The 27,992-nt window shown below is 42.1% G+C and overlaps 1 protein-coding gene across 3 annotated transcripts; it reads right to left on the bottom strand.

Annotated features, from left to right (window-relative positions):
* Positions 1 to 27,901, bottom strand: LOC113136312 (semaphorin-7A). Of its 3 annotated transcripts, XM_026317003.2 has the most exons (14): positions 27,651 to 27,901; positions 21,949 to 22,088; positions 19,984 to 20,046; positions 17,674 to 17,769; positions 17,218 to 17,323; positions 15,118 to 15,225; positions 14,624 to 14,763; positions 13,410 to 13,588; positions 12,779 to 12,887; positions 12,368 to 12,575; positions 5,206 to 5,321; positions 4,527 to 4,699; positions 4,008 to 4,063; positions 1 to 3,304 (listed from the first exon to the last, which is right to left on the bottom strand). In XM_026317003.2, the coding sequence occupies exons 1-14, from the start codon at positions 27,727 to 27,729 to the stop codon at positions 2,958 to 2,960; spliced, it is 1,920 nt and encodes a 639-aa protein (XP_026172788.1). In that variant the 5' UTR covers positions 27,730 to 27,901; the 3' UTR covers positions 1 to 2,957. The 3 variants fall into 3 exon arrangements, with proteins under 3 accessions (XP_026172788.1, XP_026172789.1, XP_026172790.1); XM_026317004.2 differs by lacking the exon at positions 15,118 to 15,225; XM_026317005.2 differs by lacking the exon at positions 27,651 to 27,901 and having other exon boundaries at positions 19,856 to 20,046; positions 21,949 to 22,027.
* Positions 27,902 to 27,992: the final 91 nt, after the last annotated feature.

Below are 27,992 nucleotides of genomic sequence, written 5' to 3'. Positions count from 1 at the left end.
AAACAAGGATATTTGAGTAGTAGTTGTGTTAATGCAGTGTCCTCAATCATTTCTTCTAACCTGTTAACTCAGTTTGGAAAAAGAAATATATTTGCATGATATGAATTGACATAATGTCATTAAACTGTTGTAATTAATTGTAACTGTAATTAAACTGTGGTGCTAACTAAGCACACGTGGTATATGACCCATGCACTGAGCAGTACTGTTATTTTCCTGGGTCACAGTGAAGAAGCTTCTAATTCATGTTGAATTACCCATGAATAGCATTTAAACCTTTCTTAGTGGCCTGGACAGCAGCTTTCTGAGTCAAACCACATGCACACATATAATAGTTAGCAGTTAGCAGTTACAGTACGAAGGAGGTTATGCAGCAAAATGCCTCGGAGCCTGGGTATGTCACATTCGTTTCCTACCAAAAGCATCTGGCAGCTCATTATTTGCCTCTACTAAATTTTTCCCAGGACTTGGCTGGAGGCTGGTGCTAATTTCCCACCCTGGCGGTGACACAGACACAAAGATGATTAATATGCCTGTCAGACCTGCAGTACGTTTGTGTTGTTCAGTTTGCTTGTGGGAAAGACCAATGTTATACAGGCGCTCAGGGTTTGCCTGGCAGCAAGCAGTCATGTAAGGTAAGGAGTGAGGGATTTCGGAAATTAACATAAGAAGAAGTAAGAGGTGCCAGCGGATGAGGTGGCTCAACATAGCTTTGTTTTGTTTTGTTTTTTTGGCACAGTCAGTAGCCTGCGTCAGAGCAGATCCCCGAGCAGCAACGCACAACCAGGCTGAGAGAGAAACACAACACTGCCTCTAGGTTTTCACAGCTGAGAACGTGCTCGCTGCTCGTTTCCGTGACAGTGTTAAAGAAATTCTTTAACACCGTGCATGACTGGCCGGTCCTTTGTTTAATTAGCTATTAATGACATTTCTGCCACTGTGGAAGGCTCAGCACAGACAGAGTTATGTACCATTACTGAATGATAATTCTCAAAGCTCTGGAGAACAAGTCAATCTACTGCATAATTCATCATTGCTCAAGCGTAGTTCTTCAGTCAGCTGGTCTGCATAATTTCAGCATTTCCATGCTGCTGAACTGCACCCACATTCACAAGTCTTTCTTTGAACATTCAGCTGGAATCTATCCTAAATCTTGAACTGTTCTCTTATCGATTCCATCTGTATTTGTGTGATCGGAGGAGAGATTAAATGAAGATGCTGTAGTTGTGTTTGTGAAGCTAAAGCTACTGTTCCCACTGCTGGTTGTGGTTGCTGCTGTACATCAGTGAAGCATCTTGTTGGAATCTGTCAAGCCTTTTGTCTCATGAAGCATAAAGATGTGACAATTTGACCATTTTCTGGACAATTTGAGCTGATGTCCCTGGGGAAAGAGGCAAAGCAGTCAATGGTTACGTATCACACTCTAGTATCACAACAAATACATGTTCCAGTTCTGATCTCATGGCATAAAAATCCAAACCATCAAGACTAATTGTCACATATGTAGGCAGCAATGGTAGAAAACAGCATCTGCAGAGCAATAAAATACAGAACATACATCACAGGTTTAAGTACAAGCCTTATTTTTTTCTCCTGGCAAGCTACGAAATGCAAATCTACTATTTAGCTTCATCTGCCCTTATGATAATGTAAGTATGTGTTAATTAAATTTTCCGTAGACAACACCTTGTTCACATCTTTACGCATTATCAGTCTGACAAATATTGGATGTCATTTGCAGCAAATTGGTTCCTCTATGTCACCACTGCGTTTTCCCAAAAAACTGCTAACTGGGTAACACGTGGGATGTTTACACTAAGGACATGCCACCAAACATACCCAGAATCAGCAAAACGATCAGAGCTGTTTGAAACCAGTCCAGCGCAGCATTGACTTCCACTTAGAGGGATGGTGATGATTTTAATTATTTAATGCTTTTATGTTGAAAGAAAGACTCTGAGGGCGGTTTGCTCCTTACTGCTCACATTAAATAACTTTTTCTAAGGAGTTGTGGGCGATGTGTTTTTCACATCCCGTTAGAGTGAGTGTTTTTGCTGTGATGCTCTGGGGCGGAGGAAAGACGAAGGCATGTAAAAGAAAATAACGTAGAAAGCTGTGAACAAGGCGTAATAACGATGTCTGATACCATCTGATAAAAAACTGCCTCGTCTGAGGAGGAGGTGCTGAGACACAGTGATGTTCGAGAATGAGCTCTTGCCCATCCGCCTACTTCCTGTCAAAAAGCTGACACTTCCTCCCAGCGATGTTGTTAGACTCAGCTGCACTAATTATAGCGCCAAGTCCGGCCGAGTCTGCAGTATCCTGCCTCGACTCAAAATTGTGCTTAGGAGTTTATGTCCCAGAAGTGTTAAGGCTTTTTAAATCTCAATACCAGACATTTTCCAAGTACTAATGAGCTATACCAATAAAGTGTAAGAAGATGAATGATATGATGTACTGTAAGGGTTTACATATTCACAAATGAGCACTATCAATTCAATTTCAAAATAAGTAGAGAAATGTAAAAAGAATTGGCCTGGTATTGGTGTTATTTTTTGCCCAACTCATAGGATATGTTTATCTTTTTCAGTCACAGAGGTAAGGTTCGCAAAGCACTGAATTATGGTTGAATTAAATTTTGAGCTGCAAGATGTCAGAAGCTCCTAATCACTTTAGTTTGAATAAAACAATGAATGCATTTTCCAGTTCTGATCTCGCTTAAGACCACTGCAGCAGCAGATATGTTGCTGTACGCTAAAAATACTGAACTGAATCCGTCATCCACTGACATGTTCTGGACTCTCTAAAAATGGATGTGGAAAAAGGTTAATTGGCACTGTACCCTCCAACCACGTACTTCAGTGCTCTGCGAACATAACCTCCTAACAGCGGCTCCTTGTTTTTCCTGTCATTGGGAGCCAGTAAGGATGAAGGGTTAGCATTAGTGTTAGCTGCAGTTAATGAAGCCACAGGGTAGCCATGGCGAGCAGGAGCGATGTCCCCAGGGTGGAGGCCAGGGAGGCGGCCAGGAGCTTGCCGTCATTCACCAGCCTGAAGGAGACGACCTCCCACTTGAATCCGTCCTCGGTGGCAATGCAGCGGAAGACGCCTTCCTTCAGGGGCGTATCAACGACCGGCCCCAGGACACAGAAGTCCCTGGAGAAGAGACAGGGGTAGTTCTTATTGCAATTATCCTTCTCCCAGCGATAGGTGGCGTGGAAGGAGCGCACAGGGCAGGGGAGAAAGATGGAGGTGTTGGACTGCACCACCACTTCTCTGGGGGAAGTCTGGCGCTGCTTCAGAGCTGTAGAGACAAAGGAATAAAGAATGTCCTTTCAAACATGTGCTGACCAAATATTTGCTGGTTCCAGATTGTTTTTATGTTTTATTGTAATTGCTTCCTCACTTTGCTTTGTACAAGCCCAAACTTTACTCGTCCTATCTCTGTACACTGCACAGAGTTCGGGTGGAAAGCTTGGCAGGCGTACAGTAGCAGCAGTAACCAAGAGGGCAAGACTCAAAACTAAACATTCAGTGAGACTCAGTATGTACTGTTTTCATTTAAAACAGAGAGTAATGCAGAACAAAGATGAAAAAGCCAAATATGAGAGACTGCAGGGTTTTTGTGTAATTGCTGGACCAGTGTTTCTTTCCAGGATGTGTTATGTTCTAGAGAAAAAGACCAAAGCTTGTTACTGTATCCACAAGCAGAACATGCGGCTCCACTGACACAACTAGAAATAAATCCAATGTTAAAATCAGACCACTTAAGGAGATAGCCGTCCCTTCAGAGAGGAGTAATTGTCATGATTAGTCGAGGTTATAACTGTTTTTTGAGCTTTGAAACAGGGCAAGCCCAGATTTAAAAAAAGAAAGATTCTCTCCCTGCGGATTGTGAACGCTGCTCAATTATATGATAATAATCTTTTTACTCGAGCTGCACAGAAAGGTTCCTATTTTGGTTTAATTAAGATACAGAGAGTGGGAGAGAGCAGATAAGGGCTCACCAGCAGCTTCCCCACAAACCGAGGAGTTGGAATGGTCCAGATTCTGAATGAGTTCCCTGTTGGAAAATAACAAAGAGGACAAATTAGCAGCATTAAATAGTTTTACAAATGGCTTATGATCCTCTGCATCAACCGACTGTTAGTCTCAAATTAAAACATGCAGAGACAAAGCATTCAACATTGTCAGGCTGAGTCAGAGTCTTATTGCAGCACATGGCTGGTTTTCATATTCTTCCTTAAAACTGGAAAACGTACGAGAACCAGAGCAAGAGCAATTTACTAATGGAGCTGCAGTCAAAATACATCTGGGGTGACTTTGATGATTTTGATTTCTTCTTTTGCACTGAGGTTTCTTCATATTTAAAGGACGTTTCATCAGCTCAGAGCCAGTGATTGGCAGTGAGAACACAGGGCATTATTTCTTAAACAGCTTTAGATCTGATAAATCTTGCTATTGAGTGTGCCCTGCCCTTCTGACAGCCAGTAGCTCTGCACTGGAGACATCATGGGTAATCATACTTAGACGTGTCGTTGTATCCAGGCGGGATGGCGAGGCACTTCCTCCTGGTCTTGTCCCAGGCGCAATACGGGTCTCGGGAAAGAACGCACTCCCTGCATGTGTCCCCATAGCGACCGCAATCAGCCAGTGGCACTCTCTGGACCTCCATCACTGTACCCACATACAAGTGTCCCTGAAGAGGATCAGATGCAGTACAGTGGGCACCTTTGAACTGGTATTAATGGAATAAATCAGCCTGTTGTGTTCTATCACTATTAAAACTGAAGAGTCACTTTCTTCACAGATTTGTTTTCTTTCCAGGATCAGACCCTGAAACAGCTTTGAAACCAGCACTAAAAGCAGCAAGCAAAACCCCAAATGAAGAATTTCTGTAACATATAAAATGGTTGACATGATTGAAAGATATTTAAAATTTTGTAAAGGCATGTGTCAGTGGTCTCAGATGGAACATGAACAGGCTTCATCCACGCAGCACATTTATTCATTCAATTTGCAACATTAACCATTTATCCCCATGACCCTACATAGGAATAAGCGGGTATAGATAATGGATGGATGTTATTATTTACCCTGAATGAGAAGACTGCTGAAAACATTAAGTAACTTGATTGAGATTGTTGCTCAGGTCACATAACTATTACAACAGTATAATTAATCTTCATACACTATTCTTCCTACCTTTTGGGAGTCAATGGCCATGTTTAGGACAGGGCCCTCATTGTGAAACAGAGAGTACTGGGAGATGATGAAGACCTCCTTGTTGGTGTGAAGAACTTTGAGAACTTTGCCTTGTTCTGGAGAAATAAAGGAGAAGACACTGTAAATGGACTGATGAGATGGAAATGCACACACAACACACACACACACACACATCTTTGGGTGTCATATGTCAAAATTTGTGCATTTGTTTTTTGTTGTGTTGTTCAAAGCGTATGAATAAATGGATTAGACTTGAATGGCTTCCACTCATAAGGGAGGCTGGAGGGCCAAAGGCAAAATCACACAGTGGAGCTTTAGAGAGTTTTGAACAGGTATTTGTGGAGGCAGACCTACTCTGGAAGGTTTTAACGGCAGCGCATGGAGCCAAAAGCACAATAGTGGTTGCAATGATACAGATAAGGGCATCTGTTACTCAAGCTGCTGAAACATTTTCAGGAAGCTGCTAACAATTTCTCTGTTTTGTTTTGATTATCTCCATCCTAAGCCAATTTGCATATGTTTCCATTGGGACAGTTGACTGATAGTCCTCCATTATGCAGATGACATACAGATTTATCGGCCAAATCTGAACAATGATTAAAAAAACAAAACTTCTTCAGGCGGCACGAATGAACATAAGGCAGGATAAGGCAGCACCATATGGGACTGTTGTTCCTATGTTCTGGTCTGAATAATTCGTAATTCGGTCTACCTGTGTTTCGAACAAATGCTTTAGAGAGTCACAGCCTGCTGGAATTCAATAACACCTTCACCTCTGCACAGTCACTGCTGTCCTGTCTTGCATTCAGCATGATTTTGAAAATGGAGAGGTCAATATTGTATCTGCGAGCCAGCCCACTCTTTTGTGCAAAGGGCTATTATGCTGCCAGACAGCTAAGTGCAGCATTGCTGTCATAGATTGTTTGCAGTCTCCTGCTCTGTCCAATATTATTTTATTACCCAGTACCTTTTTGGTGCTGAGGGTTGAGCAATTTCATCAGACTGAAAGTCAATGAAAATGTCCTAGCCTCACTATTTGCATTCCCTAATTGTGTTCTGCTCCAGACGACTACCCTTCCAATTAATGACCTGACAGATTTAAAGTTCTAACTTGTTACGTATTTTGTCACATCTAAGATTATTTTAACTCCCTCACTGTGAAAATGTGATTACAGTGATAACGTTATGTCACATCTTCATTTCCTGAATGTTCCCTGCATGAGGCAGGGCTGTATCTGGGCTGGCAGGTTCTTGCTGTCACTCTGGCTTCTTTTGTCCTGAAACTGCCTCGTCTCTTTTTCATAAACTTCAAATATTTTTCTTTGTAGTCAAAGATAACACTCCCAATTTCAAACACTTTACCCATGAATCTTTAAACCTGTCTACAGCTATTTTCAGCTGTTTTATCCAACCTGTGTGTAAAAATAGCAGCAAGATATTTTGAGGGGAAAGAAGTGACAATGCATCATCTCCTGAGTGAACCTGTTTTTTCATTTTATTTGTCCAGAGTCTGTTTAGTGCACATATTCTTACAGCAAACACCTTCTTTTCCACCCTAACATCCATCTGTTTCACACACTTATTGTCTAAAATGTTTGACAGCTGGATTGCTAGTCTACAGATCAGAACTTCCCACTTTGTGCTAACCAGCTCCATTTCCCTTTTCTGTAAGGTACAACCTCCACACATTAACAGTGAATTACAGTCATTCGCTTCCCAATCTCATATTTTTCCCAGCTGGGCGCCACTTTGGTCTGCCCCTCTAACCTTTAAGCTACTACCGCCTCAAATGTCACACTGTGTGAAAAGAAAATAGCTTCTGATCCCAAACATAAAGTCAGCATGAAACAAGTGTATGCCTTTGACATATTTTCCATGCCTAAGGGAAGCTTTCTGCTTTATCACATCCATGACTGAAGTGGTCCAACTGGCTTTACTTCTGGTGGTCAATCTGTGAGACTGGAGGAAAAGTGAGCTGACTTTCATGGTCTTTTCTCAACCTCAGATTAACTGCTCCAGTTTCTGTTCTGCATCTCAAAAATCGACCACCTTTCTTATCTCCTTTGTTTCGGCTTTTACTAAGTGACACTTTAGGGCCTTGAAACAACATGGTCATAGTCAGACATCACAGTGGTCACATGTACATTTTACACTGTCTAGCACTGTGGTCCTAGTGCTAATGCAGGACTAATGGTTCACTTTAGTGAATCAGTAACTTCACCTATTGATATTTGTCCTGATTTTTTTTTTTTTTTTACCTTATCCTTGCACAAGCACAATACCAGAGGCTGAAACATCAGACAGAGAGGTCACTGGATTGGAATATATTGAATATAAGAATAACAGATCGTTGGCATCACAGTAAACCTGAAACTCAAACCTGCCGAGGTTAACGACATCTGGCTAATTCCAGCTGAGGTTGTCAGTCCTCCTATTGTCTGCAGCTGAGTTGTCTTGCACCACTTCACCACTCTGCCTCAATACATCCACACACAGGTTCTATGTCCACATGAATCTTGCTCAATAGACGCTAAAAATGCTATAAAAATCTTTGACAGGAAGAATTTCCTTATCTTCTTTACTGTGATTGTTTTGGCTCGCTCTGAACTGCCCGTTAGACACAGCTCTGTGAAAAAAGCCTTCCACTAGATAACTGATTTTTGCAACTGTGTACATTTTCTGCCAAGTTTCAAGATGACAGATATTGAATTTCATTGAATTATTATTGTTTTCTGGTGATTAAAAAAGATAAAGGAATTCACTTCCTGCAGTATCATGTCTTGGTGGATTTCCCACAGAGACTAGTTAGACCAATTTTAAAACCATATACGGTACGCTCTTGAGCTAATTAGGACTTGGTAAATTGCATGGCGCCACACTGTCAATTTGTTCTAGGTCAACATTTTAAAGTAAGTTCCTTTAGCCACTAAATGCTTTACTTTGCCACCCAACTGTGACTAGAATAAACAAGATGTATGCCTCTGTGAGTGGGGAAATTAGATGATAGGACATTAGATGAGTAATGTTCTCTACTTTTATAACAGCCACCATTAAGGTGTCCTTGAGCATGGCACCTACTGTCTAGTCACTCTGCTTGAGTGTGTAAGTGTTTTCTGGCCAGAGTGCATTTGCTTTCATCAGTTGAATATGGAGCACATACAGAGAAAAACATGCACTGAACACAGAACAAAGACATGATATGTCCCTATAACACTCCCTTTGTTAAAGGCAACACACGGCAGAGTGAACAAATGAATCATCCAAAGTGTGCATATGGGAACAAAGCCATTGGTGATGGTGGTAGATTAACGTTAATATGCAACTTTATTATAATAACTTTATTATCGTTCTATAGTCAAAATCAAAAACACACAAGGACAGTAATGCCTTGCTGGAGTTTTCCTTGTAGTATTTAAGTATTTTTATGTATTGAATTAAAGTTCCCCTTCCTTGCTCATAACACATTAACATGCCCACTGATCGATCATTTTGAAACATGCACTGTTTGCTAGTTTTTCCTGGTCTTTGTTCCATGTCGTGAAACAGTGTAAATCCATTATGTCACCCACATACTCGTGCATGTTCATGTTTGTCCTTGTGCACAAGGATACCTGCTCATAATTAAAGTGTTTTATAGCACTACACAGGTCATTTAATAAATGATTTTCAAAGGTACATATTGGACACACATTAGATTTTAACAAACTGCATACATTTCAAAAAGCTAAAATTAAAGAACATTGCTTCTCTTCCCTTTTTTCTCTGATTTTCTCTTCCTGTTTTGTGTGTAACTAAGGGATTAAAAGGATTTTATGTCTCAGAATTTGTTTACAAACAAATATTGAGGGAAAAACATAAATTATTTTAACAATTTGTTTGTGCGACATGGTGCAGAAACTTCTGGGTGTGAATGTGTGAAGTTTACATGGTCTCCTACACTGCAACCACAAAGAAGTTGTGTTGATTGGTGACTCTAATGGGGCTACTCGATTCAACTCGACGACTCGGTTTTTGGGGTTTTCCATTAAGGGATAGTACCTGGTAGCAAGTACCTTTCACTACTTCCTCAGCCGAGGTTCCAAGCGAGCTGAGCTGATACTATAATGTGATGTCAACAGACTGCGGGCTACCGATTGGACAGGAAGTGATGTCACTGAGCGACTGCATCCAACACAAGAATCAAACCCACCATTTTTAAAAATCGGCAACAGCAACCGTTTGTTTTCCATTTTTATAGTCTTTATCGATGCAAATGGCTACGAGAGATGTGTAGTGTTAAAACTGCGTAATGGAAAAGACGCATAAATTGTCCGAATCCTGAAACAACCCAGACGTCACTGTCCCCCATTCTAGAGATTGTCCCAAGGCTCTCATTCCTGCTTTGAGGAGCAAGGAGGATCATGCCTGGAGGAGCCATGAGTGAGGATACACAAGATCATCCTTCATATGAGTTTTTTATAGAGCGATAAACTCCAGTCAGAAATCAATTGGTGATGTGATGCTTCGACTCAAGGATCATGGGAATATGTCTTGTATGTTTCGTCTCTTTAAACGAGTATCTTAGATTCATCTTTTTTCCTCATCTATCTTTACTTGCAGGACTAAGTCGCAAGGTAAAGATCAATGTAAGTAAAATCGGGATGCAATTAAAGGAACTGGGATCTACCCTATGTTTTAGGCCTGGAACATCCTGTCTAAGGTCAGCTGGGATTGGCACCAGCCCCCCATGAGCCTTGATAGGATAGGTGGTCCAGATGATGGATGGAGAAATGTATAAAACCTCCCGAGGCTCCACAGGGTGCTGTGTGAAGACGTCCTCAAATGATGTCACAGAGTCCACATTTGTTGGGACTGAAGACAACTGGTTTGAGTCCAGGGGTTTCAGGTTTACCGCTCCTCACCTGTGCTTTAAGCTAAAGGTTTTGACCGGAAATAAGAATATATGGAATAACAAAGATGATATCTTTGTGCCCGGTGCAATGAGTTCTGACTGTTTTTTTTAACAGTATATGTTAATGAGTCCAATAATGTTATAAAATAGCAACTCTAATTCAGTGGACTCCTCCATCTCATCACTTGTTCCTCATAACATCTGTAGTCTTCAACCGAGGGAGCGATGGAGAGGGTTCGCTCATCTCCTTCATGGATATTTATTGTTTGGGTACTCAGAGACTCAGATTTAACTCTGCAGGGCTATGACACTAACGTCAGTCACTGCTTTTTCTCACACAAGATTAACAGCCATGGTTTGTGTCTCCAAGTTCATCTTTGTGAAGGATATTTTTCTAGGGAAGACTAATGTCTAGAAGGCATCTGCTTCGATTTTGCTGTCATTGGTCTTGAGGTGGACCTTGGCTCACAAATTTTACACTTTGGACCAACGTAAAGCAACTATTCATCACGATGAGCTGTCTGGCAGCTTTACTCAATAAAGATTGAAACTTCTAGAAGGAGGCTTCTCTCCATAATTTGTAAAGATATGATAACTAGTTTGAAATCAATTATGCAGATTGATGAGCTTGACTTGTTACAGGCCTATGAATATTTACAGCTCGTGCCCTGGAGTGAAGGTGATGCAATACTGAACACAGAAAAAAATGAATGCAATCAAACCAGAATTCAAAAAAGATCAGGGAAGTACAATCAGTGACAGGCACACTCATTTTCAGGAGTGGTGCCCACCACAGCTCTTTCACATCCTAATGCCTGCTCTTTAAATGGGAACAGACAAAAACAGGAAACAGCAGATCTATAGTACAACATGTTCCTTTGGCCTCAGTGTGACTCAAACTGCTCTAGTTTCTTTTTAGGCCGCCACAGAGACCTGTGGCTGCTCATAGCGCTCCATCTTGTCCCTCCTATCACTGAAGCCCACAGCGAGAGGCCACAATACTTCCTTTTAAACACCATTGTTTTTTTGTGCTAAAAATAAAACCAACCCAGAATCGCCCGATGAATGACAAATCACAAATCCGCCGCAGCAACGAGGAATTGCTCACCAAAAGATGACACACACTCATCTTTTGGTGAACTTCAGAGTGATGAGACACGTCATATGACTTGTGATGGTTGCCATAGCAATCTCCCTGAGGCACAAGGCAATATTTAGAGTAACTACCATTGGGCCACAGCAGCACCTCAGCATTGCTGCTTTCATCAAATCTGGAATCTGAATAGATTCTGGGCACAACAGATTCTGACCTTGTGTAAAGTCTTTCAGCTGAATGTTTTATTTTTTCTCTGTGTTAGAGCAGTAATTAAATGCCTCTGATGTTTAATTTTATCCTACTGAAAGAAACAGTTATATGGCTGCACAAATACAAGCCTGGGTTCTGTGACTCACTTGCCCTGACGTGTTGGTGCAAATAGATCAGAACAACTTCATCAGTTGCAGGAATATTATTTCCTCCCCTGTATTCATTCAGCTGCTCAGTGACATAAGCATAAGCTCAGTGACATAAGCAAGGTGATATATAGACATTTTTTAACCACCTTAATCGCATTTTTGCAGCTTTGGTCATGAGTTCTTTTAGCTGCTGCTATAACTTTTCACTCAACATAATTGCTGAGATCAAAGATAACGGTGATGTTGCTATAATGGAGTCTACTGGGACAAGTAACACAAGTACTACTAAGACCATCCGACAGGTCATAAACTAGTGCACTCAAGCTAAAATGTTTACATTAATGATCAGATTTGTTTAGCCAAAGCAGCTGCACATAGTGTGAATCATTACAGTTTCTGCAGCTCTACAGAAGTGGTTAGCCTCTCTTGAGCTCATCGTTCTGGTTTTACGTCACATTTATTATCCGTTTCGTTCTCAAAACTCTTGTCAACCGTATTTTCCAGCAGCAGCAGTTTTCAGCAGAAAAGCTGTGAAAGTTAGCTCTGGCTCAGTTATCTTTGTCATTTGCTGTAACACACATTTAGAAAACCTGTCTCCACCACAACCCTTGCTTTCTATCACAGTGAGTGACAGGAAATAAATGCGCCAACCTCACAGAACAGTTTCATACTCATTGATGAAACACGACGGCCGTGGCATGAAATAATTTCTCAATTAGGGGACGGAATCTGCTCAGTTGATTTATAAAACAGAAGAGACAGATGAAACCTTAAGACAAACACGCACACACACACCTGTTCCAAGGTACAGGACGCTGTAGTGCTCATCGTTCACCGCCCGGACAATGTCGGCCACCGTGTGTGTGATCTGGTCGTCTGTGGGCAGGTCAAGTGGAGCCACACCAACTGGCCGAATCACGTCCTCAATTTCTGGGTGGTATCTCATCACCCCCAGGTTTTTGACGTCGTTCTGACTTCCCACGGTCAAGTCTTTGCGGACACACTGAGGAGAGATGTGATATCACGGACTCAGTCAAGTCCAAAGTCCCGGGCTTTGGACGTGAATAAACAAAATGCCTTTGGACAAAGAGTTCAAAATTGCTTCTCCTTTATTAACTTCAAAAATAGCACTTCAATCTTTTCAGCTGTGAAAGAAAGGCTGACTCATGCAACTGCAAGAACAAAAATCATGCTGGGTTTTCTTACCATCCCAGGGCGGGGGCCAGTGAACGGACTGCTGTAGCCCTTCAGTTTAGACGTGCTGAAGGCACGGTTGATATCTTCAATGGAGTACGCACAGATCACAGTTCTGCCCCTGAACAAAAGCAGAGAGTAATAACACTGTTAATTACAGCAGGGCAGCTGATTATAAGGGACATGCATGGGCACAGCTAGAAATCAGGGAGGTAAAAATCTACTCTTCATTTTTTTGGTTTACTGTGACTTTTTAAAATATTACAGTCACATACAAAGCCAGTGGACACAATTACAAAGGAATTCACCCAGGACATGCTGTAATCAGTATTAGAAAAATGAAATCATTTTGGCAACGTCCTCCAGCAGGAAATTGCACCACGGTCTGTTGAGGAATGAATAACAGCTGATATCTCGCAAAGTTTGTGAAAAACTATTTGACAGATTCTTATTCCAACAGAAACTGCTGCTAAATTTCAATGAAATATAAATTAACACTGACAAGACACTTTAGTCTCATATGAGAAACCTGTGTGTGTTGGTGTGTGTCAGGAGGTGCAGTGCACCGCCGCGTGGGTGGATGTGTGTCAGTTACTCTTTTATTCTTCAGGTTTCGGTGAGGCAGACGGACACTCCAGCTCACCATGCGTTGGAAAACAGGCCGTACATGACCCCGGCCCTGTTGTCCTGCGCCGTCAGCACCACCGCCTGCTTCATGTTGTTGTACTGCTGCTGAGTGTTGCCTGCGCCACACATGACCCGCGCCTTCATGAAGGTGGTCCATGAGTCTGCCAGCAGCGTTTTAATGCCCCCCTCATCCACCTGGAAATAACATGCAAGAACTTTGACGTCAAAGTCATATCGCAGAGACAAGATGCTGATTTTGTGTCCCCTGAAAGGTTCGGACACCAACCCAAGATGTTTGCTTATTACACATCTTCTGTTGAGCAGGTTGACTTAGTTAGTTTAGCTTTTTCCAGTTAGCACAGACGTTAGTGTAGCTACTACAATCACGCAACCGGATGTATTTATGTCACTTTTTGACTTTCAGACTCACAGCTTCTGGACAAACATCCCCTGGACCTACTGTATATTTATCTGAAAGGAAATTTTGGATGATTTGTGTTGAGACTTAGATCAGTAGCACCTTCATGAGTTTTGTAAGTGTGAAAGCTGCTTAGCTAAAAGACTGGAAACAGGAGAAAAACATCAATTTTCAGGTGCAGAAAGCAAAGACAGAGAAACAGTATGTAACTATCACAGTAACTACAAAAGCAGATATTTCCTAACACATATATATTTCCACATTTCATGTGGGTGGCTTTAAGGTAATTTCCAGGTTAGTCAATAGTCGCACAGGGCAGTGGGTGTTTCATCCTGACAGCTGATTAGAAAATATCTGCTTCAGCATCACCGATGAAGAGTTTTAAGATTTGCACCATCCGCGAATGTTTCTACCCAGAGCAGAACAGCAGCTGTTGTGAATCCTACAGTTTTATGATCAGTGCGTTTTATTGCACAGTATATAAACCAGAAATCGTGTGGAAAATGTAAAGTAGACGTTATGTGTTATGTTGGTTTTTCAAACAGCACATTTGGGATTTGTTTAAAAAAATCTTGTGGTTCATTTCATTAGCAATTTATTTAAACTCTGTGGTTTTCATTTGAAGCATCACATTCACATAAAATCTCCAGGCCACTAAAAACTAATCATATGAAACAGTGAAAACACTCTTCAGCTGCACGCCCTGCGAGAGCAGGAAACCGTTGGGAGCCACCACTTTGTACCATAAGCAAACTGGAATTTACCCACATTTCCACACACATGAGCATATGAAATGGGATTTTTTTTTTTACCATGCATATTCGGCCTATCCGGGCCCTGTAAGGTTCCTCGTCCACTCTGGCTGTCTTGTTGATCTCGCTGAAGAAGAAGTAGATCTCCTCCTTAAACTTTTGTGAAGACGGTATTATGGCTGCACCAGCAAACTGTGGATCTAATAATGAGAATTAAACATGTCACTTTGTTTCCCGCCTACCTTTAAGATGTCCCTTGAGTTAAGAAATACCATCTTATGAAATACAGCTGTTATTAAATGGTACATAAAAAGGAATATCATGAGAATCAATAAGGACTAAATGGATGATCTCAGTGGGGACATTTCTGATCTGTATTTTACTGCTGTAAATAACATGACCCAAACTATAAAACAGTGACAATGAATACACCCACATGTTATTTTTCCCATAGGAGTGATAGTAGATGATTTATGGAGAGTACCACCCACCATCTCCACGTTCATTAGTCTAAACATTTACGGTTTCTGCATGACTCCTCTCCTTCTACTCACTCAGCAGCCAAATGTTCTCCGTCTTCAGGAGTTTCTGGGAGCCAAACGTACGACGAATTGAGCCAGCATGACCTTCCACTGATGACATAGCAGAATACAGACTCCCATCTGAGACAGCGAGGCAGGAAAGACAGCGAGGAGAGGGTAAAAAAAGAGAAGACAGATGGTGAGCGTGATGGATGGGTTTAGAGGCTGAAGGAAGGAAGACAAAGGAAGTCAACATTAAACACAGAGGGAGAGTGAAGACAGAAAAAAAAGGAGGCCCAGGAGGCCAAAGACGGAATAAGAGACGTGAGGAAACAAAGAGCGAAGAAGACAGCGAGGCAGTCCAGCTCGATGCATCAATGTTCTTATAACCTCACTTAGAGCTCTTTCCCCAACGCAAAGAGGAAGCACTAGAAATCGTGTCCGTAACATTTTAATCAAGACTGATCGTTATTAGAATGCTGCGCAATTAATGCAAAGGGTTGGCTTGTTGCCTCAACAATCGATCCTGATCTGAAAGCTCATCCTGCTGCCCAAACAGACCGCTCACTAATTTCTGAGTGTCTCCATAAACACTCCACCTTCATTAGATGGTCTAACAAGCACTTCATCCCATCACCATCAGCTGCTGTGACTACTGGAAGGCCGGTTTAATCAGAAACTTCTGTATTTTGTTAATGTGACCCTGCACTGGACTTATTAAATCGGGAGCAAGGCACTAAAGCTCTGTAAAACTGATAGATTATACCCCCGACACTCACCTTCTTCAGACCACTGGTGCTGGATTTGCAAAACAAGTCATTTTATGAGCAAAGCTTCATTTTGACATCTTGAAAAAGGAATTCCAGCACACAGTGTGATTCGAGTGGCACAGCAGACAGTCGGTGGATGCTGAAATGTGGCCAGATATTGACTTTCCTCAGATATATATGTGTGTAACTTGACATCGGAAGAGTAATGGAAGTAAACAGATCCTGCAGGGCATGTACATGCAGCAAATGCAAGATCCTATTTCAAAGAATTTGCCATCCTGATCAAAAGCTCTAGGATTTCAAATGATTATCTGACAGAAAAACATTTTTGTGAAGCAATTTGCCTCTTTCCATTGTACAGCTCTCCCATCCCTGCGTTTCTCTCTAGCTTTTTGCCTGCCTGTGCGGCGGGTTGTTCAACAGCTCCATTTTAACTCCATCTTCCATGTGAATGCATAGCGGCAGATGGCAGACTCTTGCGTGCTTGGCACTCGGGGTGGTGTGATCCCCTGGAGATGTTACAACATGTATGATCTGCTCAGGCATGGGAACAAAATCATCTTTTCAACTATCTGACCATCGCGTCACACCAGCCAAGTGTTGTTGCTCTTTCTGAAGTTTCTTCTTCTCAAGAAGTGTGTTATTTCTACATATGTCGGGTGTTGCACACTAAAGCGCCCAGTGAACTAGATTAGCCTCCACATAAATGAGGCTCCTGTAAACAAATTCAAACTCATGAAGATGATTTCTTCGTGACTCAGAAGTTACTTTCTAGATCTTAACACTGAAGAAACATCATGTGATGTACCAATTTAAAACACAGGAACACAAGAAAAGAAACATTTTCTGTCTGTCTTGTACATACGTTTGAGCCAAGTACTGCATGATTTGTTGAAATCTGCTAACACATCTCTCTTGCAGAGAACTGGCTCTTTAAAATACTGTCAGGTACTTTAGCATTGACTCATTTGCATGTTATTAATACAGTGATAATAAGAGAGAAGTTGCTGCTGGGAGCCTGGGAAATAGTTCTCTGCTGCTCTGCTGAGGTGGATTTCTTCTAAAAAAAGGGAATTTGATTAAGTGACACCTTTGAAACTCTTACAAAATAAGAAAATTTGTAAGACTTAAATCAGACAGTCTACTTCATTCCTGGTTACACAGCAGTTACATCATTTGTCTAATTGCTTCTGTTTGGACTTTACTTTGAACCTGGAGCTTTGTGACGTCTTCGGCTGCTGATCGTGGGATTAATTAGATTTACTGGAGACAGCAAAGGTCTTCGGCACAGACGTTTGTAACGGCATCTTCCTTTACCGATAGTAAATCATCATCTGTGTGATTTTCCTCATTTGTTAGTTACCTGCCAACAAGCTAATGGACTTCTGGGAAGGGTACGGTGGAGAGATGTCAGAGGCTGCTGCAATCTGCCCACTGCCCTGGACATCAGTCAGCACAGTCTCATTAACCTGCAGAGGGAGGGGTGAGACACTTGAGCCTGGAGGAAGTCCAGCATTTTAAATCCAGTTTATTATAAACCTTCACCTTCATGCTGGATATTCCTTACAGTTGTCAGTGTTACCTTCTTGTCACCCAACAGAGTTTAGAAAATGTTATTTATTTATTTATTACTGAGGGAAAACAGCCTCGATGGCAATAAATGACTTTGGGCTTTTGTCTGACATCGACACAGATAAGTGAACAAATACATTAATGGTAATTGCAATTGATTTTGAGATTGTTCACACTTAAGACGAAGCAGACACAACAGCTGGGACACTCGCTTATCGAAACAGAATTTGACTGAAGAAACTCTTACCAGCATCCAGCACCTGGGGCTCCCAGCATTTGTCCCACATACTATGAATGTGTCGTTTACTTTCTGAATGACTGTGATGAAATTATCACACTCCCGCTGTGAGAGAAAGAGAGCGTGAGTGAGGCAAAGCCATAAAATGAGGCACAGGCAAAAAACTACAGATGCAGAGAGAGAGAAAGGCAAACAAGGGAGAAACAGCTGAGGGTATGTAGAGAAAGAGGAAGAGGAAGCACAAAGGGAGAGAAAACAGAGAGAGAATAACCTTGGGATCGAGAAAAACAAACAGAAGAGAGGAAGGTGGAATAGAGGGATGGAGAAACAAAGCAAGAAAGGGTTAAACCCAAAGCAGATTATGAGAGACAAAGCAGATTGCTCAGAGAGAGAGAGAGAGAGAGAGAGAGATTTAAGAAAAACTGGAGACAATCCATGCTCCAAACATCTTTGGCAGACAGCACTCAGGAGGTTTAGCACTGCAGTACAACACTGCTACACACCATGTGGATCACGTGTTTATTACATGCAAAAAATGGAGTAGTATCACCAACACATTACTGGGTGGACGATGAACATGAATACTGAGTACAGTCATGTTGAGTTAAGCTTTAATAAAAACATGTTAAGTGCTTTTTAGTAAACAATCAAATCACAAACCCTGATCGACTCACACTACAACCAAAAAACCAGGTCCAGAGCTTATGTAAGTGTGAGTAGGTGATGGGTAGGCGGTGAGTAGGTGGGTGGGCGGCCTGTTCTTTTACTGTGGATATGTACATTTGTATAATCTTGCTTGGTATAGCAGTGTGGGAATGTACTGGGTCCCAATTTACCATTCAATTCACCCAAACATACACTGACCTTGACCATAACTCAGTTACCACACAAAGATTTTTTAAATGCTGGGATGGAAATAAAATACTCTGACCCTGGACATGAGCTGGAATTGAACAGAATCCTCTAGTATTAGTATCTAGTAAAATACAGAGGTCTGTTGTAAAAGCGGACTCATTTATTACAAGATTTGAATCACTTGTAAGAGACAGAAATGGTCAAAATGAAAGCAGAGTCTCCACCAGGTCCATGTAATGCATCCCCCAAGTCCCAACCAGGGTCAGTCAGGACACTTTCCCCAGACTTGACAAAGCTGCTCTGTCTCTCCAGAGGACAATACTTCTTGGTACTTCTTCAGACCAGTAAATTGTGGACTGGAGTGTCCTTTTTTCATTCAAAGCCTGTGTCAGCCGCACAATACCGTGGACTGAGGTGGGAAAGGTTTATCAGATCATGTGTGCTACCTACTCTTAACTTCCTCTCCCCATCTCCCCACTGACAGTGTTTTCCACAAACCCATGGAAAAGGATTTGGCCTCCTGTCCTTCAGGATCCTTCCAAACACCATCAGCTTTACTCCGGAAGATTTGCTGCATCACTTAGGACATTTTCATTTTCCACCACCTGCCACCACCAGACTGTCTAAAATCTTTGGCTCTGCTGTGCAGGAAAGACACTGGCCTCAATGTTTTTTTAACATAACTACATTAACAATTGATTTTTTTAAATATGTGGACACACCTGACGGGTTTTATCTCAGTGGTGATACTGAAATGGTAATATTATGAACCAATCAGCTGTGCAATAGTCTTTTTGGGCCATAGTAATATAAACAGAACAGATGCATGGATAGTGGACAGTGGTTTCTGTGGTCGGTAGGTGTTTAAGATGTGAACGTGCAACACACCTGTTCAGTCTAGCTGGTCACCATGAACCCTCATGCCTGAATATATGGAAAATCTTATTTTCAGTGACAGGCAGCCTGTTAATCAGCTCTGCGTCCTGCACTGTTAGAGACTATCCCTCCACCCATGAGCATTTAAACCCTCAGCTCAAGCACTCACACCTTCTTTCACTCATTTTAGGTTGAATGTCGCAGTAAAATCCTTCAAAGCCCTGTCTCCCTATGCATTTATTCACTGCGGTTAGCAACAGCTCGCTCGTCTGTGCAGTGTTTGCTTTGTTTATTTTGAGTTGGAGCTGTCTCCATTGTAATTTTACTTCATCTGCATAAATGAGCATTGTTATTCTTTATATTTTTATGGTGTGTGTTTTTATTTTTGATGCTTTGGTCTCCATGTAAAAATGAAACCACTCTAAGTCACTGACTGAAAACTGAACAATGCAGCATTAACCTGACAGTGTTGCAAACTGGAGACGACAATGATGAGAAACAGGATGATGCTGATGATGGTGCACACATGGAGGACAGGCATGGTTTACAGCTCTGACGGAGGTGCTGACAGTGACGATGTGTTTCTACCTCCAGTGGTGCAGCTTTTGCCTTGCAGGTATCGATCGCAGTCTGATCAGATGCAACTGGGATCTGTGGGAGGAAGGTTCAGTTTAGTTTGTGCCAAGTTCTCTCACACCGACCCTGCTGCAGCTGCTAAAACGCAGTTCTCACAGAAAACATCCGGCTTCCACGATGTTCACAGTATTGAAGGAGTAATTCTGTCATTAAATTAGCATTTTGTGTTCTCGCTGTACACTCTGCTTCCCACAGCCTGGCTTCACATCCCCCAGAATTACAACAGCAAAGAGCATTTCAGTGCATCAAGGATAGGAGAGCAAGAGAAAAACCGATGTGGAAGGGCAGATTAAATTTATTTAGATAAATTAGTTTACTGAGCCTTTAATAATAAAAACATCCTCTAAAACTGTACCTTAAAAACAGAAGCCCTCATTCTTTCAGTCTGTGGTTCAATGTTTCCTGTTGTTGAAATTGAAAAGTGATTTTTTTTTTGACTGTATTAGAAATAACTCACCCTGACAAAATGGAAAACACACCACCAAACATCAAAATACTCCATCAATGTCAAACACATCACCCAGAGCAATGTTTCCAAATCCAAAAGCAATTTGACAGCCATTCAGAATCTGGGTGAAAAACTGAGCGTGCACTGTAACCCGCATACTGTGTAAGCTTGAGCCTATGTTGACATTATAAGCTCAGGGAATTCTGTTTTCTCCCCTCACAGCGAGAGCGAGCGATAAGCGCTGCAGCAGTAATGTATGCATGACCCAACTTCCCCGGCTTTCACTGGATCTCGGCTGCTGAACTGGGTCAGCGGCAGGCCGGACGTCGCGTCTCTGCCCTCTCTGGTTCACAGCAGGAAAGCCAGATTTGTTTTCCTCCCTCAGCTTTAGTGAACAGCCAAGTTAGTGGAGGGACATTGATCTCTTTTAAAGTCATTTATGTGGTTTTGCTTTCTGCAACTAAATAAGTCCTGTGATTTAAGAAACTGTGCAGCTGCATCTTTCTACATATTGGCACCAAGTAATTAAAACCAAAAGGATAAGAATTTATATTTTTAACAAGCGTCATATTTTAGTGACAGTATAGGATCACTTACTAATCTGCCTCATTTCTGCATGTTGCGATGGTTAGCGTAACGTAGCATACAGACTAGGAGCACAGGGAGACAGGAAGCTTGGCTCAATTAAAGCTTCATGACATGTTGTCTGTAACAGAGAAAAACAATAAGCCGTGCTTTTAAGGGGAGTTAACTGTTTTTTGGCCGATGCAGTGACTGGTCCAGGCAACCAATGCACCACTCTGTGAATGTTGTCTGTTAAAACACTGTCAGCCATGCTAACTGTTTCCCACTGCTTCCAGTTTTCCAGCTGGGCTAATTGCCTACTGGTTCCAGCTTGATACTAACACAGAGACAAGATTAGTCTTGATCTTATGACTATGCAAGAAAACCAATAATCAATATTTCCCAAAATGTCAACCTACAGTTAGATGTCCACCTAGGCGTCTATACACTGTAGGTTTGCTGCTTTGGTCTCACATAGTTACACATTGGTCCAATATAGCCATCGCTAAAAGCAAGGCTCAGTGGTACTTCAGCAGAAACACTGAGGGGGTAAAGCAGAGGGATATGGTTTATTTACTTTCCCAACCAGCTCAGAGAATCGATCCAATATGTCCTGAAGCAGATATGCACCTTTGGACTTTATAAATAAAACGTGCTTGACTTAAAGGCCACATAAGTGAAATATTTGTAGGTGTATGTCAGGTTTGCAGGGTCTTAATTCCATTTACAGGCCTGCATCTTCCACCTGTAGGTCCCTGCTGCCCGTTTTGTCAAACAGTGGTTAATTGCCAACATGGCTTTTGAAGTGAACTGGATGTATTTAGCTGCTGGTTGGTAAGTAGCACTCTGGTGCTGAAACATTCAATTAGAAAGTCTTCATACAAGCAAAAACAGCTAAGAAATACCTGCACGTCGCGGACCCCTCTGTCAGTGAACGTCAACACGTAGACGATGGCCTGGCCGCCCACGTACAGTGTGTTGGTCCCTTCCTGATGGTACATGCTGATGTAGTTCTCAGGTGTGTTGAAGTGAAATCTGGAGTGCTCTGTGGAGTACATTAGAGGGATGAGCAGGCAGACGAGAGCTCCGCTGAAATGCACCGATGTTGTTTTTATTGGTGCAGCATGTTTTTGTACATTGTGTATTTTGTATTTGTGCAGTGAAAATAGGCCCTGTGGTAATTAATGTTTGATGTAACTGAACTACTACTATCTCATTTATTCTAAAAACAACCTTTTTAGAAAGAAATCAATCATACAATCATACAATCACAATAAGTTTGCAGCTACTAAGTATTGCTATCACTAAGTAATGAAGAATCACAGGCAAGATGGAATCAAAAGCAAAAGTTACTCTAATAAAAAAAGGTAAATCACAACTAAAAATCAGCACATGGAAAAAAAATCTGAGTTCCAGGAAGTGTTCAATAAAGGAGATCCAGGTTTAGCTGGTCTAAGCTCCTCAGGCAGGTTGAATCACTGTAGAAGACCTGATAGCACAGAGCTAAACCTTTTCTTAATCCGCTCACACTATAGGATCCAACTTGAACACTGCTGGTTTCATTTACCCAAACACTTGATCCAATATTAGTGCCCTTTGTGGTTTTAGATGGAAGTGGGAGCTATTAGAGAAACTTGGCTCCAGTGTTAGAGGAAAAGGGCATTTGGTAGGAGCATAAATATCACTGAAATAATCATGTGGGCAAATCCCCTCACAGAAGCTTGGCTGAATTACACTCCAGACACCTCCAGAAGGCTCAGAAGTACATCTCTGAATCACCCGTCCAATAAGACTCACACTTACCTACACTGCAACTGTGCCTGCGTTTAGAAATACATTAAATCACTGCCGCTATTTACAAGATCTGATTATATGCGGAAAACGTACTTAAGGTTCTTGAAAAGTTCAACAAAAATTGCCATGTCTAATGAAAGCGATGCAATTATATCAGTTTAAGCATTTAAATAGACCTTTCATTTAGACTCTGCTCCACAAGTGCCGTCTTTATTTATTCTCATTTCAGAAAATTCACAGTCAGTTTAAAAGCTTTGCACTTTATACTTTATAACAATTGACAATAGATTTACATAAAATAATAATACACTATAAAATCTGATGAGCAGACGATGTTACAAAAAGTAGAAATTGTGTGTTTTTGTTCAATTATCCCTTAAATTTTCAGAAAAGATAATTCAGAAAAAAAGTTTGTCTTGATGTTTCAAAATAAACAGACGCTAACAGGTATTATATGGATGTGACTGCAGTGACTTCTCCTCATCTGCGAAATAAAAAAGACACCCGGTATGACAGCAGAGGAAGGATGAAGTGATGCTGATCACTGAAGCAGGTTGCTAGCCAACCAACAAAGTTTCTATGGAAACAGGGTCCTCTCTCATTGGCGGGAACCTAATTGATGAAGTTGATGTTTCACAAGAAGCGGGGACGGTGGAGAGGGCCAGTGTAGCTGATGACATAGAAGTTAATTTCACTGTCTGGACGGAGGAACCTCCTGCAGCTGGAGAGAGTGCTCTAAATATTAGCTTCCCCAGTAAGACTGTGTTGATTCAGGCACCAGAGAAAATATTAATATTCCTTTAGACATGAGACATCAGGCTCAATGAAAGTCAGCGGCAGAATATGAATAGAAAATAGATGCTGGTGTTCACTCATATTCTGCTATAATTTATGCTAAAGATTCTTCTAAGATTCTAAGATTAAATTAAATTAAGAGATTTTTTTTTTTTTTTTGGATAACCATGTAACAAAACATGAGCTTTCTACCAACTGGTTCCAGTACAACCAGCAGAGAGACCTGGTGTTTGTGCCCTGTGGAGTTTTTCTTTGTTCATGGAGGTGAGAGAACACAGGATTAAGGTTAGGATTAGAATTACGGTTGGGATTAGGATTAGGTTAGGGTTGGGATTAAGATTAGGGTTGGGTTTAGGGTTACGTGAAGTAGGTCTATCTCGATGACTCTCCCTGCTCTGTATAGGTTTAGGGTGAGGATTAGGGTTGAGGGTAGGTTTAGGATTAGGGTTACGATTAAGATTAGGGTTTAGTCTTAGGTTTAGGGTTACGTGAAGTAGGTCTATCTCGACGACTCTGCCCGTTCTGTATTTTTCCGAGCAGTTTGGGACGGAGAGTCAAAGGCAATGAACAGATCAACACGTCATTAAGGTTCCCTGACATGTAGTGCCATTGTAAAACCAGGTAGTTGGGGGGTTCTGACTAGGGTACTGGTTTCAGAGTCAGAAATATTTTATTAATCCCTTGCGATAAATTGTTTATTGACGGTAACAGGGTGAACACGCATTGACACATGCCCTCAGGTCTCACTGGTCCAGGGTTAAATAACCTTTGTGTCCGATTAGAAACAGAGATGATTGGGTTTGATGTGGCATTTGGGGTTAGGCCATACAGGGTCAGAATGTAAAGTGCTCTTGTCTTAACACACTGTCAGGCACAAACAACTTAAATGTCACTTTTTTGGGTGTAATTTGAACTTCTCCTCATCTGGGCTCCCTATATGCTTCCTCTCCCCTTTTTCTTAGACATGTAGTCATTGCTGCTGCGTGAACGTCTTCAATTTTCAAAAGGTCAAGCTTTCAACAATGCAGAAAAACAGCCTTGTTTTCAGCTTGTTAAAAAAAAGGCTTCATTAAACTCAAGGTGTGGACTGTTCCTGACTCTCAGGGGAGCAGGTAATCCTTGAATTTTCAAATTAGCGACTCGCTCTCAAAGAAACTAATTCCTAATTGCACTAAGAGAAGTGCTAATTAAAGAAGAGTAAAGAACAGATGTTCTTTGTGAGAAATGTTTGCTCTTGTGCGGGAATAAAGTCTTCGGTGTACTGAAAACGACAACAGAGGTTTTTGAGGCTTTTCCGTTTGGCAACAGAAAATCATATGACAGCTGTTATTTTATTTACATAGAATCTTTCAGCTGCAAAGTTTTGTAGATGGACCTCAAAGTCCTGCATTGTGAACACAAAGATCAGACCCGTGGTCCAACAAGGTTTTTGTATTGATGTGTTCAGGCATCCAACGGAGAGGAAGGTCAACTCAAATGATGGCTGAACTTTGGCAAAATGCTCTGATATTCAGCGTGAAGCTGCCGATGTCAGTCCAGCTTTGACATGAGCTGCTGTCTCAGTCGTTCCCTCACTCTCTTTGTCTCATTCTTTGCATTTGTCTCCACGTCTCTCCTCTCTCTCTCTATGGTTCTGAGTCTGAGTCTCTCTGCCACAGCATTTTCCCTCTTTCTGACTTTTGATGTCCCTGGACTTTCATTTTCTATCTCTGAATTCACTCCAAAGTCACAGTCACAAAAAATCCCCACTCTGAACTATTTTTCTCCTATTTTCATTCACATCCTTCACACACAGAGCTGCAATGATCAATATTTGTATATAAAAATGATTATGTTCCCTTTCAGCCTCTACTCCCTTTTAGTGTCTTTCAGCCTGTTGTTTCAGTTTCATGGCCTGCAACCTTTTGGTTCCTTTGATCGCTCTGGTTTACCAACACTTTGCTTTCAGCAGCAGCAGCAGGCTGGTGTTTTCAGAGAGGCACCCCAGATAAACCCACTGTATGCTACCAAACTGCATACAGACCACAGTTAGGGACTAGCTAGAGCGTTTTAATTACACAAGAGTCACAAATACTTAAAACGAACTTTCTGGGGACCAAAGCAGAGTTCAAAAGAGAGTGAAAATTCATCATGTGAACCCAAAGACCTCTACAAATTCATGCTAAGGTTGTAAATAGCCAAGTGATAGTTCACATTATAACCATATGGGCCCCCCAAGCTGTTTCACAGAGCTGCTGATTCAATTTAGGCCCCAGCTGATTACGCTTTGGTAAGAACAAGGTGTACAGATATCACACTTTGAAAAAAGGATATGCCTTGTGTTAGTCTCTAATACCCCTGACCTGAGCCTTTACCATGACACAAAAAGTTCTGTGGGTGAACTGCACTGCAAAATGTTTAATGTTCATGGTGCACAGTATCTTCCAGGTGTCTTGGTGGGGAGGGATTTTGTTGAACTGTGGGAGGTGTAATATTTAGTCTAACCCATTTTTTAGCAATTAGCATAGACACAGTTCTGTTTTAACAAAACCTGAGTGTGAAACCTTCACGCAGTTAGAATTTATTATACTTGTTCCATGGGATGGATTGACTTGAAATGTGCGGTGACATGACTGAGGTTACCTGCATCTGTTGTAAAAGCCGCTGCCAAAGGGCCTGAATGAATGAATCAAGGTGGAAAACCAGGCGCTGTCAGTGGTGCTTAAACAGCTGTTGGCCCTGCACTTCAGGCTCAAACTGCGCCTTTGTGGATTTTACTCTGACTGTTTTCCACATGCACTATGTCTGTGCGTTTATAGCTAAGCCCGGAATTACATAATGGCACGTCCAGGCCGTCATTTTGTGCGTTTGTACTCTGCTCATCAGAGGGGAGGGGGAGGGATACCTTGACAAACAGCCCCCTTCTCTATTGATTGCTGAATACATTACAGATGTAAAACGGCGTGCGTGGAATAGATAACTAGGAGTGTGCTTGGAATTTTCCATGCCCTCCCCACCCCCTTTCTCTCTCTTTGTTTTCTTGTATATTAACACATAAATATGGGTTTTATGGCGGCTGCTACCCTGAAGCAACCCTCTGTGCTCCCGGACCTCCCGGACTCCTCTGCTGCAGTGTGAAGCAGCTGCCGTGTCCCGCATTGCAGCTCCGCAAGGACGCTGGAGCTACAGCGACTGTGTCAGCCTCCAAAGACTCATATTTCACAGTAATGATGCTTTTCAGAGGCTGCAGGCGGGTGTTTAAAGGGCACAGCCTCTGTGTGTGTTTGGGGCCAATAGGCGCCATGTTCCTCCAGAAGGCAGAGGCCAGGTTGTTTTTGAGCGCTTCTGGCTTTATGACGCTCAGTGCGCCTGGAGGTGACGATATGGAGGCACGGTCACCAATTACAGCCTGGGCGTCCTAATTGATAAACAGCCCGTGGTGTCGCGTTTAAAGACGAGCATGCCAGTGAACTTGTAGTGCACCGAGATAAAACCAACGCACAAAGACCGACAGTAAAGCCACAAGTTGCACAAAATCAGATCCGGATTTTTCAAATGCGCCTTGGTGCGAGTGTGCACGGACAATGTAGAAACCTGGATATCTGGTTGGAACAGATGAGGAAAGTCCCGTTGTGAGCAGGACTCCTCGTTAACACTGAGCTAATGCAGCAGAATTAGTGTCTGTCCAGATGTCCAGATCCTGTCAGAGCATAAACGTGCGCGGGGCCTGAATCGTGGAGAGCGTAATTTACTGCTCGGGCAGCGCAGGGAGGGCGGTGTTTCCAGAGATTCATCCACATATGACTTTATTGGTGCTGTTTGTGCAAAGGACAAAACAACATCGGTCATTAAGAAGAGCTGGAAAATAACTAACGACTAAAGTCACTGTTCATTCGTTCACTCATCCCTCCATCCATTCACCCACCCGTTCATTTATTGCCGAGCATACACAAAACACGGGCTGATAAAACCTTGAACAAATGGCCGAATGACCCGAGTTAAGAGCAGACAATGTTTAGAGAACACAGCAGCTTCCTACCGTGCACAACAAATTTCAGCCGAGGTGACTTTCCGCCCATAACCGTGACAAGAAGCGACAGCAGGACGAAATAATTCATCTTTCCTGATGCTCTGCGGTGCGTGGCCGCTTTGGGAAATTGTAAAAAAAATCAGGCGGACAAAGCGCTCCCCCAAACCCTTCTTCTGTCTTAGCTCCTCCCGAATCTGCTGCGTCCCAGGTCTGTGCCGCCAAATGCTGGTCCCGGTCCTCTCTTGACTGGGTCTCTTGTCCGTCTGCTTCGCCGGTAGTTCAATTTGGAGAACTCGGGCTCTCAGGCTCCACCTCGGAAAAGGCACAGGGGGAGTGAAGCCTTTCAGCGGG

The sequence above is a fragment of the Mastacembelus armatus genome, chromosome 16, assembly GCF_900324485.2.
Source record: "Mastacembelus armatus chromosome 16, fMasArm1.2, whole genome shotgun sequence".
Lineage (NCBI taxonomy): Eukaryota > Metazoa > Chordata > Actinopteri > Synbranchiformes > Mastacembelidae > Mastacembelus > Mastacembelus armatus.
The sequence above is the reverse complement of the archived record's forward strand: the minus strand, read 5'-3'. Positions and strand labels throughout refer to the sequence as shown.